The 17065-nt window shown below is 35.5% G+C and overlaps 1 protein-coding gene across 3 annotated transcripts in view; it reads right to left on the reverse strand.

The window, feature by feature from the left end:
- The window catches only part of LOC145668979 (parathyroid hormone 2 receptor-like), a 121355-nt gene that overhangs the window by 86913 nt on the left and 17377 nt on the right, over window positions 1-17065 (reverse strand). For all 3 annotated transcript variants that reach the window (XM_081737286.1, XM_081737287.1, XM_081737285.1), the window contains exons 3-5: window positions 13720-13872; window positions 10131-10225; window positions 6607-6772 (exon numbers count right to left, since the gene is read on the reverse strand). In XM_081737286.1, the coding sequence (XP_081593412.1) occupies window positions 6607-6772; window positions 10131-10225; window positions 13720-13872 (414 nt within the window). The remainder of the gene's footprint in view (window positions 1-6606; window positions 6773-10130; window positions 10226-13719; window positions 13873-17065) is intronic.

Consider the following 17065-nt stretch of genomic DNA (forward strand, 5'->3'; position numbering starts at 1 on the left):
TTACCCATGGAAGCATCGAAACAAGAAGAACTGCTACGTTTCTTAAATACTGGATCTGTATCTTTATGTTACAAAGGATTCTTGGGTCGAAGTCATCAATTTGAATTTAGTACACAGCCGGATTCGTCAGCCATTGTGATGAAATCATGAATCAGCACATTTCTTTCCAATGACGTCAGCCGTAGTTGTATGAATTTGGTTGGTCGGCATGACGTCAGCAACTGTGATGAAATCATGAATTCAAATGTCAGCACATTTCTTACCAATGACGTCAGCAATAACTATAAACCAACAAATACAGTGTCATCCCATGAAATCATTTGAGCAAGTGCTTTTCAGGAGGAAAGATGTGTACTTCTAACGATAAAGAGTTCATCTTCGCAAGCTATTATCCAATAAATATATTTCAAACAAAACATGTGATGATTGGTATCAGTGCTAGAACATTTGAACCTGTGATTCGATTGGGCAAAGCAGAACAATTTGGTGTACAACTGACCTGTGAAGAATGTCACGAATCGACCAAATGAACGATTATTTTCATGATGAGCTAAATGTGACCATAGTCAAATCATTAGGCTCAAATCATGAAGTGGTGCTGCGTACAGTCCTCGAAGAGAAGATGGTGCTGTTACGTAAAAAGAGTACATTTCATGTCCCTCGCAACATGGTGTATCTAACACAAACGGAATGGAACAAATTCATCAGCGTATTTCAGTGTGTGAAACATGCAGTGGAAGTGTGCAACAAAACAAGTATATTCCTGAAAAAGTACTATTTTGAGAAATGTGTTATGCATATTGTACAACATGTATCTAGATATTGTGATGGTTGTCAACATCGTTCGTGGGTGCATACCTGTATTGATAAACAGTTTATTTGTGATCAAATGGACATTGAGTTTCCACCAATTGATATTGCAATAGACCTTAAAAGACTTCAACTGGAATTAAAATTATATGCTAAAGACAAACTAGTGCAAGAAGTTCAAAATACATTGTATCGACAATATCCAGAACCACTATCTGGTATGGATGTATGTGGAGTGTAATAAAATGATCCATTTCAATGAATTGTGTTTTTTTCATTTCAAGTACAACCCCAGGTTCTGACGTGTACTATTGCACCACAATGTTGTCAAAGGTTTTTGCTCTAAACAGTTCCGGTTCTTTACTAATGGGTGCACAAACTTTTAAAAATGTCAAACCAAACTTTGAAACAAAAATTTCAAACAAAAATTTCGAACAAAAATCTTTGAAACAAAAGTTTGAAAAAAAATTTTTGAAACGAAAAAACTTGGAAACGAAAGAAATTCAAACAAAAAATTTCAAACGAAAAAAATTCAAACAAAATTTTGAAACGAAAAAAATTTCAAACAAAAAATTTCAAACAAAAAATTTGGAAACGAAAAATTTCAAACAAAAATTTCAAACAAAATTTTGAAACAAAAAAATTTCAAACAAAAATTTTTTCAAACAAAAAATTTGGAAACGAAAAAATTTCAAACAAAAATTTTAAACAAAATTTTGAAACGAAAAAAAATTTCAAACAAAAAAATTTTAAACAAAAAATTTTGAAACAAAAGTTGTCAAAAAAATTTCAAACAAAATTCTCAAACAAAAAATTCAAACAAAAAATTTGAAAGCAAGAATTTTCAAACAAAATGTTTCAAGCAAAAAAAAATTTCAAACTAAAAAATTTTTACGTTTCACGGTTAACCGTCAAACTTTATCCGGTTTTTAACTATTCGATTAACAAATAAACGGTTTTGATCATATTTATCATTGAGTGCAAAATGTTGAACAAAAACAAGATTTTTAAATGTAAAACAAAACTTAAAAACTGAATACAGCAAAGATTTGGAAATCATCAACCAATCAGATTGCACGAAAGATAGTGATCAACCAATCAGATTGCACGAAAGATAGTGATCAGCCAATCAAATTGCATCAACAATAACTTTGCCAGTGTTGTAGCATGTATTCCCTTAAGACTATGAGTCATAAGTTTCAATAAGGTTAGCTATGTATCCCTGTACACTACCTCATCAAGGTCAATCACGTGGTACAACGTCTTGCTTACGTTTATATTTGGCTGTAATAATCAATACCAATGACGCATTCTCAAATTATCCTACAAAGTTTCAATGTACCAATGTCCTGGACTCCTAATCCCATCATAGGTCAATAACTGATCACGTGATCACAATGATTTACCCAAAGAACATTTACCAATTATTGATATGACAATAAGAAATGTACCCCCTCCCAAAATTTAAGATTGGTACACAAATACACCTGTGTCTTATGAAAAAAGTAATAAATCCTGTACTTATTCAATAATAAAGCCGGTCAATAACCTTTAAATTTTGAATATTTGGCCATAAGAGGAATACCAACGGGTCCTAGAAAACGTTTACCGAATTTTGTTATTCGATAATTCCCAAATTTAAAAGGGAACATAAACATATAAAGGTAATAAACCATATAACGTGCTAAATAGGGGTCAATAACCTCCGAAATTTGATTTTTGGTAGTTCTTTACCTATGAAAAGGGAACGATGTGGACCATCCAAATTTATAGTGGTACATATTGAAGACCTGTACTATGATACCAAATGCTTATATTAAATAATTTCTAAAACCGAGTGGATGTGCCAAGATACCCCTCCCAAATTTTTAAAGGATGCATCAACGTACCCATATCTTATGATAGGAAATGAACCTATATACATGACCATATAACCATATAAGGTAATAGAACCTCATCAAAGGGAAGAAATTGGGCCAAAAACCAAACACATGGTACAACATATTGCTTATGTTTATATTTTAGCAATTTTTACCCATGAAAGGGAACAAGATGGACCACCCAAATTTATCATGATACATGTTGAGGCCTGTACTATGATACCGAATCCCCTCCCGGGGTGCATCAATGTACCTATGTCTTATGATAGGGAATGAACACCTATACATTACCATATAACCATATAAGGTAATAGGACCTCATCCAAAGAAATAAATTAGGTCAAAACCAAACACGTGGTACAACGTAATGCTTACGTTTATATTTTGTCAATTTTGTACACCTAAAAGGGAACGAGGTGGACCACCCAAATTTATAGTGATCCATATTAGGGTCCTATACTGTAATACCAAATGTTTAATTGAGCAATTTCCAAATTAAAGAGGTGGGCCATTGTACCCCTCCCGGGGGTGCACAAATGTACCTATGTCTTATGATAGGGAATGGACCCCTATACATGACCATATAACTATATGATGTAATAGGACCTCATCAAGGAGATAAATTAGGTCAAAAATCAAACACGTGGTATAACGTATTGCTTACGTTTATATTTTGACAATTTTGTACCCCTAAAAGGGAACGAGGTGGACCATCCAAATTTATCATGATACATATTAGGATCCAGTACTATGACACCACATGATGAAATTAAGCAATTTCCAAAATTAAAGGGTTGGGCCAAGGTACCCCTCCCAAAAATTTAAAGGGGTGCATCAATATACCCATGTCTTATGAAAGGTAATAGACTCCTGTATACGCTCATGTGAACATATAAGGTAATAACACCTCATCAAAGAGAATAAAATCAACCAAAAACCAAACACGTGGTATAACGTATTGCTTACGTTTATATTTTGGCAATTTTGTACCCCTAGAAGGGAACGAGGTGGACCAACCAAATTTATAGTAATCTCTATTAGGGTCCTATACTATAATACCAAATATATTAAATGGGTAATTTCCAAAATTAAAGGGGTGGGCCAAGGTACCCCTCCCAAAAATTTAAAGGGGTGCACAAATGTACCTATGTCTTATGATAGGTAATAGACCCCTATACATGACCATATAACCATATAAGGTAATAGGACCTCATCCAAGGGAATAAATTAGGTCAAAAACGAAACACGTGGTTGTACTAACAATTTGGCAATTTCGTACCCATGAAAGGGAACGAGGTGGACCACCCAAATTTATAGTAATATATATATATTAGGGTCCTATACTATTATACCAAATATGTAAAATGGTCAATTTCTAAAATTTAAGGGGTGGGCCAATGTACCCCTCCCAAATTTTTAAAGGGGTGCACCAATATACCCATATGTTATGAAAGGGAATGGACCCCTATACATGACCATATAACCATATAAGGTAATAGGACCTCATCCAAGGGGATAACTTGGGTCGAAACCAAACACGTGGTACAACGTATTGCTTACGTTTATATTTTGGCAATTTTGTACCCCTAAAAGGGAACGAAGTGGACCACCCAAATTTATTATAATACATGTTAGGGTCCAGTACTATAATACCAAATATATAAAATGAGCAATTTCCAAAATGTAAGGGGTGGGCCAAAGTACCCCTCCCAAATTTTTAAAGGAGTGCACAAATATACCCATATCTTATGAAAGGTAATGGACCCCTATACATGACCATATAACTATATAGGATAATAACACGTCATCAAAGGGGATAAAATCGACCAAAAACCAAACACGTGGTACTACGTATTGCTTACGTTTATATTTTGGCAATTTTGTACCCCTAGAAGGGAACGAGGTGGACCACCCAAATTTATCATGATACATATTAGGGTCCAGTACTAAAATACCCAATGTTTAAATTGGGCAATTTCCAAAATTTAAGGGGTGGGCCAAGGTACCCCTCCCAAATTTTTCAAGGGGTGCATTAATGTACCCATGTCTTATGAAAGGGAATGAACCCCTGTATACGCCCATATAACTATATAAGGTAATAACACCTCATCCAAGGGGATAAATTAGGTCAAAAAACCCCGAAATTTGACTTTTTGGCAATTTTTTACCCATGAAAGGGAACGACATAGACCCCCAATACTGATAGAGGTACATACTATGGTCCTAGGCTACCATACCCAATTTTTAAATTTGGCAATTTCCAAAATTTAAGCAGGGTGGTCCTAGGCACCCCTGCCAAAATTTAGGGGGGTGGGCCATGGTACCCCTGCCAAAATTTAGAGGGGATGGTCCTAGGTACCCCTAGGTCATTGACCCCGGGCCAAGGTCATTGACCTTTGACCTATGACGTCACAAAAATCCTGGTCATAAAAGAGAGTGAGGATGAGTCATTCGGGCGAACGTCGACCACTACTACTCTCAGTGGTAGAGCGTTCAGCTCTGGTGCTTGGAGTCCCGGGGTCGATCCCAGCCTCCGCCAAGTGAACTTTGTGGTGGACAAACGCCGTGTGCGTGGATTTTTTCGGGGTTCTCCCGTTTCCTCCCACTTTCTTCATTCCACAATTTCATTCATTATTCATCATCACCGTCTTCTTCAGCCTAACTGGCATAAGCGTAGGACGTAAAACTCAAAGATTTCATTTCATTTTCAAAAATTGTCAAAATTGTAATTTGGATGACTAGCTGTAAATAATAAAAGAACAATTCTGGTTTGTACAATAAAAAAACGCGAACTGATGTCATAAACACTATATTTTACAAAACTAGAGCACCTCAATCATATCCCCTTGAAAATACTCCCCATTTGCAGCAACACACTTATCTCGCCTCCGTGTCCTATTGTTGGAAACATACCTGGAAGTCTTCAGAAGTCATCACCTTCAGGTACCTTGTCGTTTCATGTTTTATCGTCTCCATGTTGCCCCAGTACCACCCCTAAATGATTATTTTACATTTCTACAGTAGCTGCTACAGCCTTACTATTTCAGGTGTGCCCTTAGAAAATATGCGAAACATACTTCGGCACCATCCACACCATCCTCTGACGTAGGAAACTACAGCGAAGTCCATGAAATAATTCATTGTGGCAACGCTTCCGCATCCAACAATTGAAAGATCTTGGTCGCAGCAACTTGTCCCTTCTTTTTCGAGGAAAGTACAGTAAAATACACATCGACAGCAGCGCCAGAAGGGGCACAGTTGAAATAGAAAAGCTTTAGTAAAAAGAGGGCAGGCATGCAAAATACAATGTTTTCTTTTCTAAATATTTTAAACTAGCAGCGTTCACCCCGCTTCGCTGCGGTCACCCCGGAACGCAATAAACTTTGTTACTTAGATAATTTTTACTTTTTCGCTTTCAAGTGATATGATAAAAACCATTATAACGCCTGTCATTTATGTTAACCCGCCGAGTGACACGGTCATGCGGGTTGCATATACATACGTTTATTTTTATACCTATGATGAACTAATAAAGGATTTGTACGTAATGGACACCTGAATGGTCAATTATCTCAAGACACTGGTAATTGAAAATTAAAGTGATATGATAAAAACCATCTAGGGTCCAAATCCTAATAACCCCCCAAAAATAAAAGAAATTGGTTCAGCCGTATTAGCGTGATGAGCGGACAAAGGATTTGTACGTTCTCTTTTATATATATAGATTGAATACAATATTTGTTGGTGTTGCTGGATGGAATCACCACAATATTACCAACCTAGACTTGAGCTTTGTCAATTTACATAAATAAATTACCTCGAGATCTGGTCGGTCTAAAAATCGAAAGCTTTAAAATTATGAACTTTTTATTCCTTATGAAAGAAAATTGATAGAAAAAAAATCCAGTGTGAATACCTCGTCAGTCTCACTAAGAATTGTCCCAAGGTCAATTTGTACAATATCCGACGGAAGTCCCACTCCTTGGACGAACAGAGAATCCTTCAACATCGCCATGAAAGCTCGCATAATGAACGAGACGAAGAGATGCATGTGAAGCATATTTCGGGGACATCGAAGTTTCCTGCAAGCATAACACATCAAGAATATTGCTTTAGTCATGGTTTAATGTATATGGTACACTCATGTTCAAAATGACTGCCGAATATCTACAACTATTTTCTTGTAAGAATATAATTTGATAATGATTTTGCAGGGCACTTTTAATACTGATACTATGTGTATAATCGGGAAATGTATATTTCTGGTAAATTTCATACGAAAAGAATTATAAATACGAAAATTAGAATGAGTAAAACAAAATGTTGCTACATGGACAAGAAAGTTTTATTTTTGTTTTATTGTTCTTATTTACTGTTCTTTTGACATGAAATGTACCACATACATGTCTTTGCCGATTATACATATACTAACATTATAAGAAATACCGGGCGAATTCGATATCAAATTATATCCCTACAACAACATATTTATAGACATGCGACAATAATTTTGGACATGAGTGTACATAATAGATATTGTGATATTTAAGTTATTTGTTTCACTTAAAATTTTCTTAAAGTTTAAAGAAATATCACCTTCGTTTGACTTCAGAATAGATATATGAATGTTTAAAACCTTTATGAATAGTTTGTTACATGCTAAACGTATTTCGCTACTAGAAGGTGCACTTTGCATGCTGCTAGCTTATCCTTTTCCAGAGGTGTTTGTAAAACGTATTTTCGGAAAATCAAATGGTGCAAAAATTTAGGTCTTTGGTTACATTTCGTTTTCCAAGCTTTTTCCAGAACAAAGTAAAAACACAAATAGATTCAAAGATAAAATTTTTTTTATCTATTTTTGTCTGTAATGTTTGAAGTATAAAAATAGTTCCAACGGCACTAATTTGAATGTTCTTCAATAGCTATTTCAGTTTCGGTTGAGAAATAGATTGGGATTACTCTTACAACTTCATTTTACTCTAATATATCTAATGTGTTGGCTGCTTGGAACGCCACTGAACTATAAGATATATATTGTGCTTTTTCTTGGAAGACCTGTTTCGAGCTAAGTAAATTGGGATAAGAAAAACTACCAAATGTACTCAACAACTTCCTTATTGTTATGAAAGTATTCCAACAAGATCTTGAAACGACATATGTATTTGATACCATATATAAACATCAATTAAAGTAGCAAGGAAAATTAGGCTTGAGTAAGAAACACATGCACAGTAATAGTTTCATCATTCTAGGAGTGAGTGACCCTAGGTGTTGTATAAATGGGTCTAGCGTTGTATAAATCGCTGTTGCGAAAAGACAAATTTAAGGACGCATTACAGTGAAATGAGTTGGTATGTCTTTATGAGTCGAAAGACATATACTGCACCAAGACAAATAGAGAATATCATTTCAGAAGTGTTGAAAGTTCCTTTAGACGGGTAACTTCTCTAATATCATCCTCCCAAGAGACTAGAAACTTCTCTTTTCTAACTATTAATAGCTCAGAGGCATTAATTTCTACAACACACACACACACAGAGAAAGATAAAACCAACCTCTTCCACGAACTAAGTGTCTTTCCATACGGGTAGAACAATCTAAGCGATGCGCGTATCTTTTACGCAGATTAAAAAGGCAACGAAGCATTAACGCAACAACATGGTCGCATTCTCAGGAGATGGTTTCCGGCGGTGTGAAGCCAGAAGGAATGGAGAACTTCTGATCAATATTCACTGCAATTTTCTATAGATTCTTGTCAGCTGTTCCATAGCACGTTTCTCATTCAAATAGACCTCGTACAGTCCACAACAAAAATACTTACTTCATTCATGTTCTCTGCTCAAATACTTCGAAATAATTAGAGAGATCATGTTTGATCAATTACAGAAAATTGGTAATGTAGAAGCCATTTTTTCAACTTGTGAATTGAGAATTATCCTGCAATTCATAAGAAATATACAGGGTGTTTCAGAACAACACCGACATCATTTGGAAGGTGATTCCTAACACCAAGATAAGACAAAAAGTATAGACCAACCTGGGTGCACATGCTTCATTTCGGAGTTATAGGTTGCCGAAAACATGAAAAGATGAACTTTAAAGGTCCATAGCCCCAAAACTAAGTAACCTACCGTAGTCGGGTCAAGACTTCTTAGAAACTAATATGTACCCTATCCAAAAATACATGTTTGAAAATCCGAAGGTACTCACACAACAATTTTTATAGAGAGAGTTTGGCTACAGCCATATAATTTGAAGCACTCACCAACTACCTCTATAAAAATTGATGCGGAATTACAACCGGATTCTGAAACATGGGTATTTGCATAGGACACATACTAGTTACTAAGTGAAGTCTTTATCCGGTTACGGTAGGTCCCATAGTTTTGGAGCTATGGACCTTTCAAGTTCATTTTTTCATGTTTCCGGCAGCCTATAACTTCGAAAGAAAGCATATGTGCACCCAGGTTGGTCTATACTTTTCGTCTTGTTTTGCTGTCAGAAATCACCTCCCAAATTATGTAAGTGTTGTTTTGAATCACCCTGTATATTCAACAATTCAGTTTGAAAGTATACATCTATAATATAACTTATAATAGATTAAAATTGATTCATTTGCCAACTATCAGGTCGTACTACTCTACGTAAAAATGTTAAATGTAGAGTACTCCTTCACTCTAAAAACGAGTAGGGTTATGCACTTCTTCCAAAAGATAAAACACCGTAGGATGAAACATAGATAAATTGTATGTCTGAGATACTATATCAACACAAAGCCTGCACACCTGTTCAGGAGAATTTCTTCATCCCCTCTTTAGACCCCCCTAAAAATTAAAAATATTCACTTTTGGCAATTTTCCTGTTGGTTAGTTCAAGAAAGCTACAATCATGCTATATTTAATCATTGTAGCCCTACAGGAAGTGCTTAATAATTTATGTCAGCTCATGTAGTTTTATATATAGTTAGGATTAGGATATATATGTTTATCAAAAGCAAACAGCACAACAAGGGTTAATTATAATAAAGCCAGTAACACTGTTCTATAATTTAACTCATACACTGGCGAAATATTGTGATGAGAAACGGCATTCACTATAAATCTGAGCTTGCACAATGGTCTGTGCACTTATCAACTGTACCAGATTCAAGAATCGGTAGTCGTTTGGATGCCGCTTTAGTGCTAAATCATATTCCTTCATAACCTAGGTGTTGCACAAGGTTGCAAAAGAGAAAGTTTTATTTGCCAACGTTTTTTTTCTACTTTTACGATTCTAAATAGTACACCATGAAAGTGATATCAAACTTCAAGAATCATAATTAACTTTTAGTACAAGGAAGAATTCTTGTTTTCTTTGAAACTTAAATATTTGCACTATCCACAGCCTTTTGCATCATATTTTTTGTATTGTCTAAATGAATAGATAACGAATGGTACTTACTTAATTGACGCAAGGATACAAAAAGCAATCAATAACGATACAAGGGAAACGCCATATCCTATTTGAGATATCTTCTTAATCACAGGTAAGTATTTCTGAAAAAAAAGAAATAAGCAATTAGAAACAATAATATTTTATTATGCTTTGATATAAACAAGAATATAGAAACAATGCTTTAAAAAGTTGTATAACATGTGACTTTTAGAAACTAAAAGTGAAAGAATACTGATATCTTATTCATAACTTCAAGACAAGATGACGTCAAGATTCGACAAAGTGCATCGGAACACCTATTTCATGCAAATACGTATTTTATTTAATACAAGTTTCTATTTCGGACTTACTTTATTTGGTAAACAGTTCTAATAATGTGTGGATATACCTGGCATCAATGAATTTATTATCTACAATTTATTTGCTTTGTAACAATTTATTATTTAGTGCAAGCGAATTTTGGCTTATGTCTGCGCCATTTTGAACGTGACTTGTGTCATGACAAAATAATAATTAGTGCCACATAATTTAATACAATTATTCAACTTTGTGACAAAATAGTGTAAAAGTCGATTTGGCTAGTGTGCTGAGACTATAATATTAAATTGTTGTTAATGAGGGAAGTGAATCTTATACATAAAATTGTAATCAGAATTTATAGCCTTCTAGTTGGAAACACTGAGAATTACTACCAGGTATTCGAATTTAAGATTACGAAGCGGTAACACTATTGTGCTGCCAAAATGTCTTGAACCATGGCAAAAAATGCGAACTAAAGCTCACACCCACGCTTTGAGCCAATAAGGGTTCAGCTGTTGCTAAGCGAGAGAAAGCGAGTGGAATTCTTTCAGTCAATAGCAGCGCGTCAATGTGGTATATCTATAGTTGTTTGCATAGGAAATTTACACAACATTGTTGTAACATATTTAACTCGTTACAAATTAACGTATCACCATTTACAGTTATATTAACTTTATGGAGAAATAACGCAATATCTTAGGAAGGTCAAGTGAGAAAGGAAATACAGTAAGTAAAATGGAAGGTAGAGATATTAGATTGCTGTGAATGAGATATTCGCCCAAAATATATTATTTTAGAAGGACAAAACAATGAAAACTACAACTGGTTAATTAAAATATTCGACGTCTGCAACCACGTATTTTTGCCATCGCTTAGCCTACAACTGGATTCTGTATTGGAAGAAGTGTGAAATCTCCGATGGAAAGAAGTCTTCAACAGTACGTTATACCGCCTGATAATCAGGGAAACTGTTCCCTCCGAAGAAGTGATCAAGGTGTTCGAAGAGGTGTTAGACATTGGAGAAGATATCGAGGAATAGGGGTGTTGCGAGTGAGGACAAGTCTTATACTGCAATACATTGAAACCCCACAATGGCCTCTGTGCATCATACGAGCGAGTCATGTCGTTTAACATGAGGACATTAAGTCTGCTGAAAATTGCCGGATGCTTGTTGACAAGTTTAAGGTGCATTTCATAGACTTCAGAACCATTACGATTTGTATTGATGATTTCACCTCGTCTAAGAAATACAAGATCGCTATAGATCATCATTCCAGCATGAGCACCTTCTGTGGGTAGAAAGATGGTTTAGGAAACCATTCTGGACGCTAATCACAATCTAACCATTATCATCAATTCTGGATGTTTATGATTGTCACAGCAGATATATCTTTTATCTGTATATCTTTTATCTGGAGTAAACGTCCGATGCAGCATTTTCTATAGTGACAACCGATGCAGCATTACCTAGAGTGACAATTAGATGCAGCTTTATCTGGAGTGACAACCGATGCAGCTTTATCTGGAGTGACAACCGATATAGCATTATCTGGAATGACAATTCCATGCAGCATTATCTGGAGTGGAAATCCAATGTAGAATTTTTTTCTGGCTATTTCATACACTCATAGAACTGCACACCTCTAGATGGCGATTGTTGTTTGCCGGTTCAATTCATTTGACACCCATGAACCACTGTTTTCATCTTACCGATTTTTCTCAGAACCGCCGATGGTAGTCGTATGGTGTATGCCTAGCTCGCCTACAATGGGAGAAACATTTTTCCTACTATCAGCTTCCACTTTGCTCTTGAGAAAGCTCGTCCGAATATGATGTTAGTCGGTAGGCACGGGATACATTTAGCAATGCTTTGCCACCAGAAATAAAATCGATAAACCAACGGCAAATTATGCATTGATTCACCATTCCTACCCGAAATGCAGTGTTAATGTTTCATTTAATCAATAATATAAAGGAGAAATATGTGGAATTCAACTTATATTGGATGTCTACTCCTCTCACTCAAAGCTAACCTTAAAATGATAATACTGTGTGGAGTTACTGCTTATGAATCGCAGAGACGTTCTGCTTCAGGATAACGTTGAGTCTCATATTATTAAGTCTCATATTAGCTGTGACATTATATCCGACTTTCCTAATAATTTATCAAACACTTCATGCACATTTGCACTATGAGATTCCACTCATTAGACAGTCATCTGTAGCGTAGTTGAGTGAAAGCAGAAAATAGTGCACAGAGTTAGACCGCTGAAACCTCAGAGATAGGGGCTATTTTAAGTCAGTGGCACATAAAATACCCTTGGGAAATGCATGCAAGATGTTGGAGTGCTTCTGCGTTTTATTACTGGGAATTACGAGCACATGGCAATTACGCTCACAATATTATGTTCCTTGCACCTTATTACCAGGAAGATAATAGCTCGTATACAGCGAATAAACATCTAATATTTTTATAGACCAGCATATACTATTACTGACCTTAAATTTACGAACGAACATCGCATACAGTCCGTATAGGGTGCTCACCTACTAAAACTTTTAGCATTACACCACTGCTTAATAACGTAGTTAACTTTTTTTTTTTTTGCGTGTATGAGTTTCTTCCCCAGTGCGTATTTAGGATCTTGTTTCGGAGGGGGCTTGAGAACCAGTAAGAAAACATTTCTGTTGTACATAGGCTATAACACGGAAAAAAAATGAAATTATTTCGGGGGGGAGCTTGATAGAAACCCTCCTAAATACGCCACTACTCTTCCCCTTCACGCTTGTCCAGCAGCTAGTGTGCACGCTTTTGTCCATGTAGTCAAGGATTGGCAGTGGCGTATTTAGGGAGGGCTTCCGTGCTTAATTTCCCCCCCCCCGAAATCTTACTTACTATGGTAAAGTATATGAAATATCTTGCAGAATTTTCACATTTTCAGGCAAAGACACCCCCCGAAAGTTAGCAAAGCCCCTCTCGAAACAAAATCGTAAATACGCCACTGAGGATTGCATTCCCGATAGGACAGCATTTAAAGCATTACAATAGCTCATTACACTGTAAGTTTACTGCTAAGACGGATGTTAAACTTCATAAAACAAATAGACTATTATTTTGTGTGAACGCAATTTTTCTATTGAGTAATCTTATTTTTGCACAAAATTACGTACAAAACAAAACCAATTTTAACTCATAATAAAACTAATTATTACACAAATCTGTCCATAATTGATGGTGTTATATCTGCAAAAAACCAGCAAGGAATAAATAAGTTACAGTAAAATGTATACTTACCACTATTAATGTGACATTTCTGACGTTATTAAGTTCTACGATGATAGTGACCTCTGGTTGCGAGAAACATTTAGAGTAATTCGTCCACACGGATTTTGTATCCTCATTAAAAAACCAGGTGCCATTATGTGTGCAGAATTTGCTAGCAAATTCCTGAAATTCAAAATTTAAATATTTTAGATAATTAAATACAGAAGTATGAGTTCTTAAATCATGAGTGACTAGTATATTCCTTTCATTTTAGATATAATACAGATTTTTGAGTTTAAAACATGCGTAATATTTTCTTCTATGGTTGATTCATATGGTTTTATGTATAAGTACTTACCACTAACAAATACAAAATGTAATAATTAATAAAGACACAAGTAGATGTATGGTACGAAAACAGTATTTTAAAAACAGAAAAAAATGAATATATGAAATGCATATGCAAATCAGAACTGTAGCTAAGGGGGGGCAGCGGGGTGCCCGCCCCGGGCGCTGATAGCAAAGGGGCACCGAACGAGCAAGGAGAAAGAAAAAGTGGCGTTGGACATGAGTAAAAGATGAGTCGCCCCAGAACGTATTGGTGCCCTATTAGATCAATATTGCTGTCGGTTATCAATGAAATACGTAGATTTCTTAAAAATTTTCTTGCTCGCTTCGCTCGCAATCGAAGAGTTTAAATAAGTCACGACAAGTTTTTACTTATTACTTAAAAAGTTGTTATAGATAATTTCTTAATGACGTGTAGTATACAAGGTGCCGAGTAATGACTTATAGTGTACGCAGAAATATTTTCAAAATCCGAAACGAGCAAAGTCGTGTTTGGCGTTTTGACAGTGTTGAGTTTGCTCAGTTCGAAACGTTTTTCTACCCAATCGGATTAATCACGACGCAGAGTCGGGCTAAAGCACTGAATTCTTGGCACAAATAAGAATTCGCAATATGAACCAGAAAATTGAAAGAAAACGAATTAGTTCGGTGTGTGCAGTGGCTACAATAATGTTATTTCGACATTATTTCATCAAAAACATAGGTTTACATCATAAAAGGAAATATTCCTTATATTCGAGCCTAAATTATATAATAGATAATATGATTGGCATAAACAAACGCGTGGGCAATATGCTTTGATTTATCAATTTACGATTGGCTTACATTCTTACGCATGAAAGGAAAAAGTGTACTTATTCATTTTACAACTAAAGAGTAATGAAATTGAAGAAAAGTTCTTGCTTCTCAAAATTGTTTCAAAGTTGTGGAGGATTCGTTATGACAATGAAGATGCAAAGACGCTTAAATATAAAAATTATCTCATCACAAGTTCTCGATATGAGTATATTATCAGATATATTAAACCAGGGGCGCCCGAAGAAAATTTTCTAGAGAGAGGCCCATCTCCATGGTTTCTATATTACGTCTGGTATTTAATATACGTGGTTTGCTATATTACGTATACATTTTCATGAGCCAGAGGGGGGCCCGGGCTCCACCCTGCCCTCCTCTTCGGGCGCCCATGTATTAAACATATTATGGTTTACAAGCATCAGTAACCTGTTCAGGTTGTTTCATATATTGCATCGTGCATTACGTGAGCTCATTTCAGGGCTTGATTGGAACCCTCTGAGCTGGAGCGAGCGGAGGCTCATTACAGTTGATTCCATTGTCACTTCTGTGCACGCGTCACAAAAAACACAATACTGAATTGATCAACACCATTTTTAATATAGTTCTACCTTATGGTCCATAGATTGTTTAGCAAACATTGGCGTTTCAAACTGTCGCCACCATTAATCAAATATGTTTGACTAGAGTTTAGTTCTGTTGGTGAATGCCAGAGAAGTATGACTAGATGTTGGAAACAAGATGGGTCCTGGAGACAAAACCCCCAACGAGGCCTGGGGGCAAACGACCTATATTCAACGTTGTCACTGCGTGGATGAGGATCACACGTCTAATAACCTAACACTTGCTCTCACATTCATCCCAGCTCAATTCAAAAGCAGCATTGCATCCAGAATGCGGTTTTCTTCAAACATTTTCATGCGCTATATTTCCCAACAGTGCAAATATGTGCATGTTTTCTCTTTGCATACAGTAAGAACAATATTTCCGCTACGACATATTAAAAAATCACAGACATATTATGCCATATTTTCTATTAAAATGCCATTCTATCGTTTGATCATAGTTTATATGCTTTCAGTACCACAGCATTTTCCAAATATGATATTAAGTAGGGGATTATCATAGGGATATTATTGACTACACATCACATCAACATTCTAAATATACAAAACGATACATACATACCGGTATCGGTCGTGTCACCTTGTTTACCAGCCACTGAATATCTACATGCAATGTAGGAATAGTCGCATTCGAAGTCAATTTCCTATCTTCTGTCATTAAGCAGTTCCTCTCCGATTTCGGCGGATAACCAAATTTACACGTCCCATGAGTTCATTGTAAGCTGCTATCACTTCTTTTCCTGCACACTATCTTATGTGTACACTATTAAGGTTTCATTATAAGAAATTATATCGAGTCATTCTTTTACTTCATTTTTCGAGTTTTTGTTAAGAATTGCCTGGTTTGTCGGGGGGTTGGGGTTTGTTTACCACTTTTAATTTTTTACCTCCCTCTTAGAATATCTGTCCATATTCATATGTTCAGATATTCGTGGCTTCTTGTAATAAAATTTGTTATTTGAAATCTGAAATTGGTTTTGTTATTTTTGATATTATTGTTGTTTAACACTGTCCCAGAGTAAAATACTGGATAATCACAGTCTAGTCACTGGCTAATCGAGTGATCTTGAGCCGCGCTGATTCACCTACCGTAGTCCATTCTTCGGTGGGATTTGGGGTTGGTTTAGAGCTTTTATTATTATTATTATTATTATTATTATTATTATTATTATTATTATTATTATTATTATTATTATTACTATTATTATGGTTGAATCAACCTCTGACTTCTGGGGGAATGGGGCGTCACATTGACAAAACAGCACGTCCAATTTAATTTTTATTTTGTTTATTTTTGTGGTTACGTCACACCTAGATTTTTTTTGCCTGTTATTTATATTTACTGTGGTTCAAAAATAAGAGATATCTGTACCCTCCACCTCCGGTTAACTAATTGATGATTTTGTTTTGAATTTTTATAATAACACTATTGGAAAATTAGTACAGTGTTGATCATTGTTTATATTTGAATAAATTTGTAGAATTTAATCTTGAAATTTCGATTGGATTAGTAATTCTTGTATGGGTTGTTTCGATTTGATCACTGGTAGCTTGTAGATTTTGGTGGTAATTTGGTTGTATGTTAATTATAAGTAAAATCATTTTGTTTA

Source organism: Thermobia domestica, chromosome 13 (assembly GCF_964235325.1).
Source record: "Thermobia domestica chromosome 13, izTheDome1.hap1.1, whole genome shotgun sequence".
NCBI lineage: Eukaryota > Metazoa > Arthropoda > Insecta > Zygentoma > Lepismatidae > Thermobia > Thermobia domestica.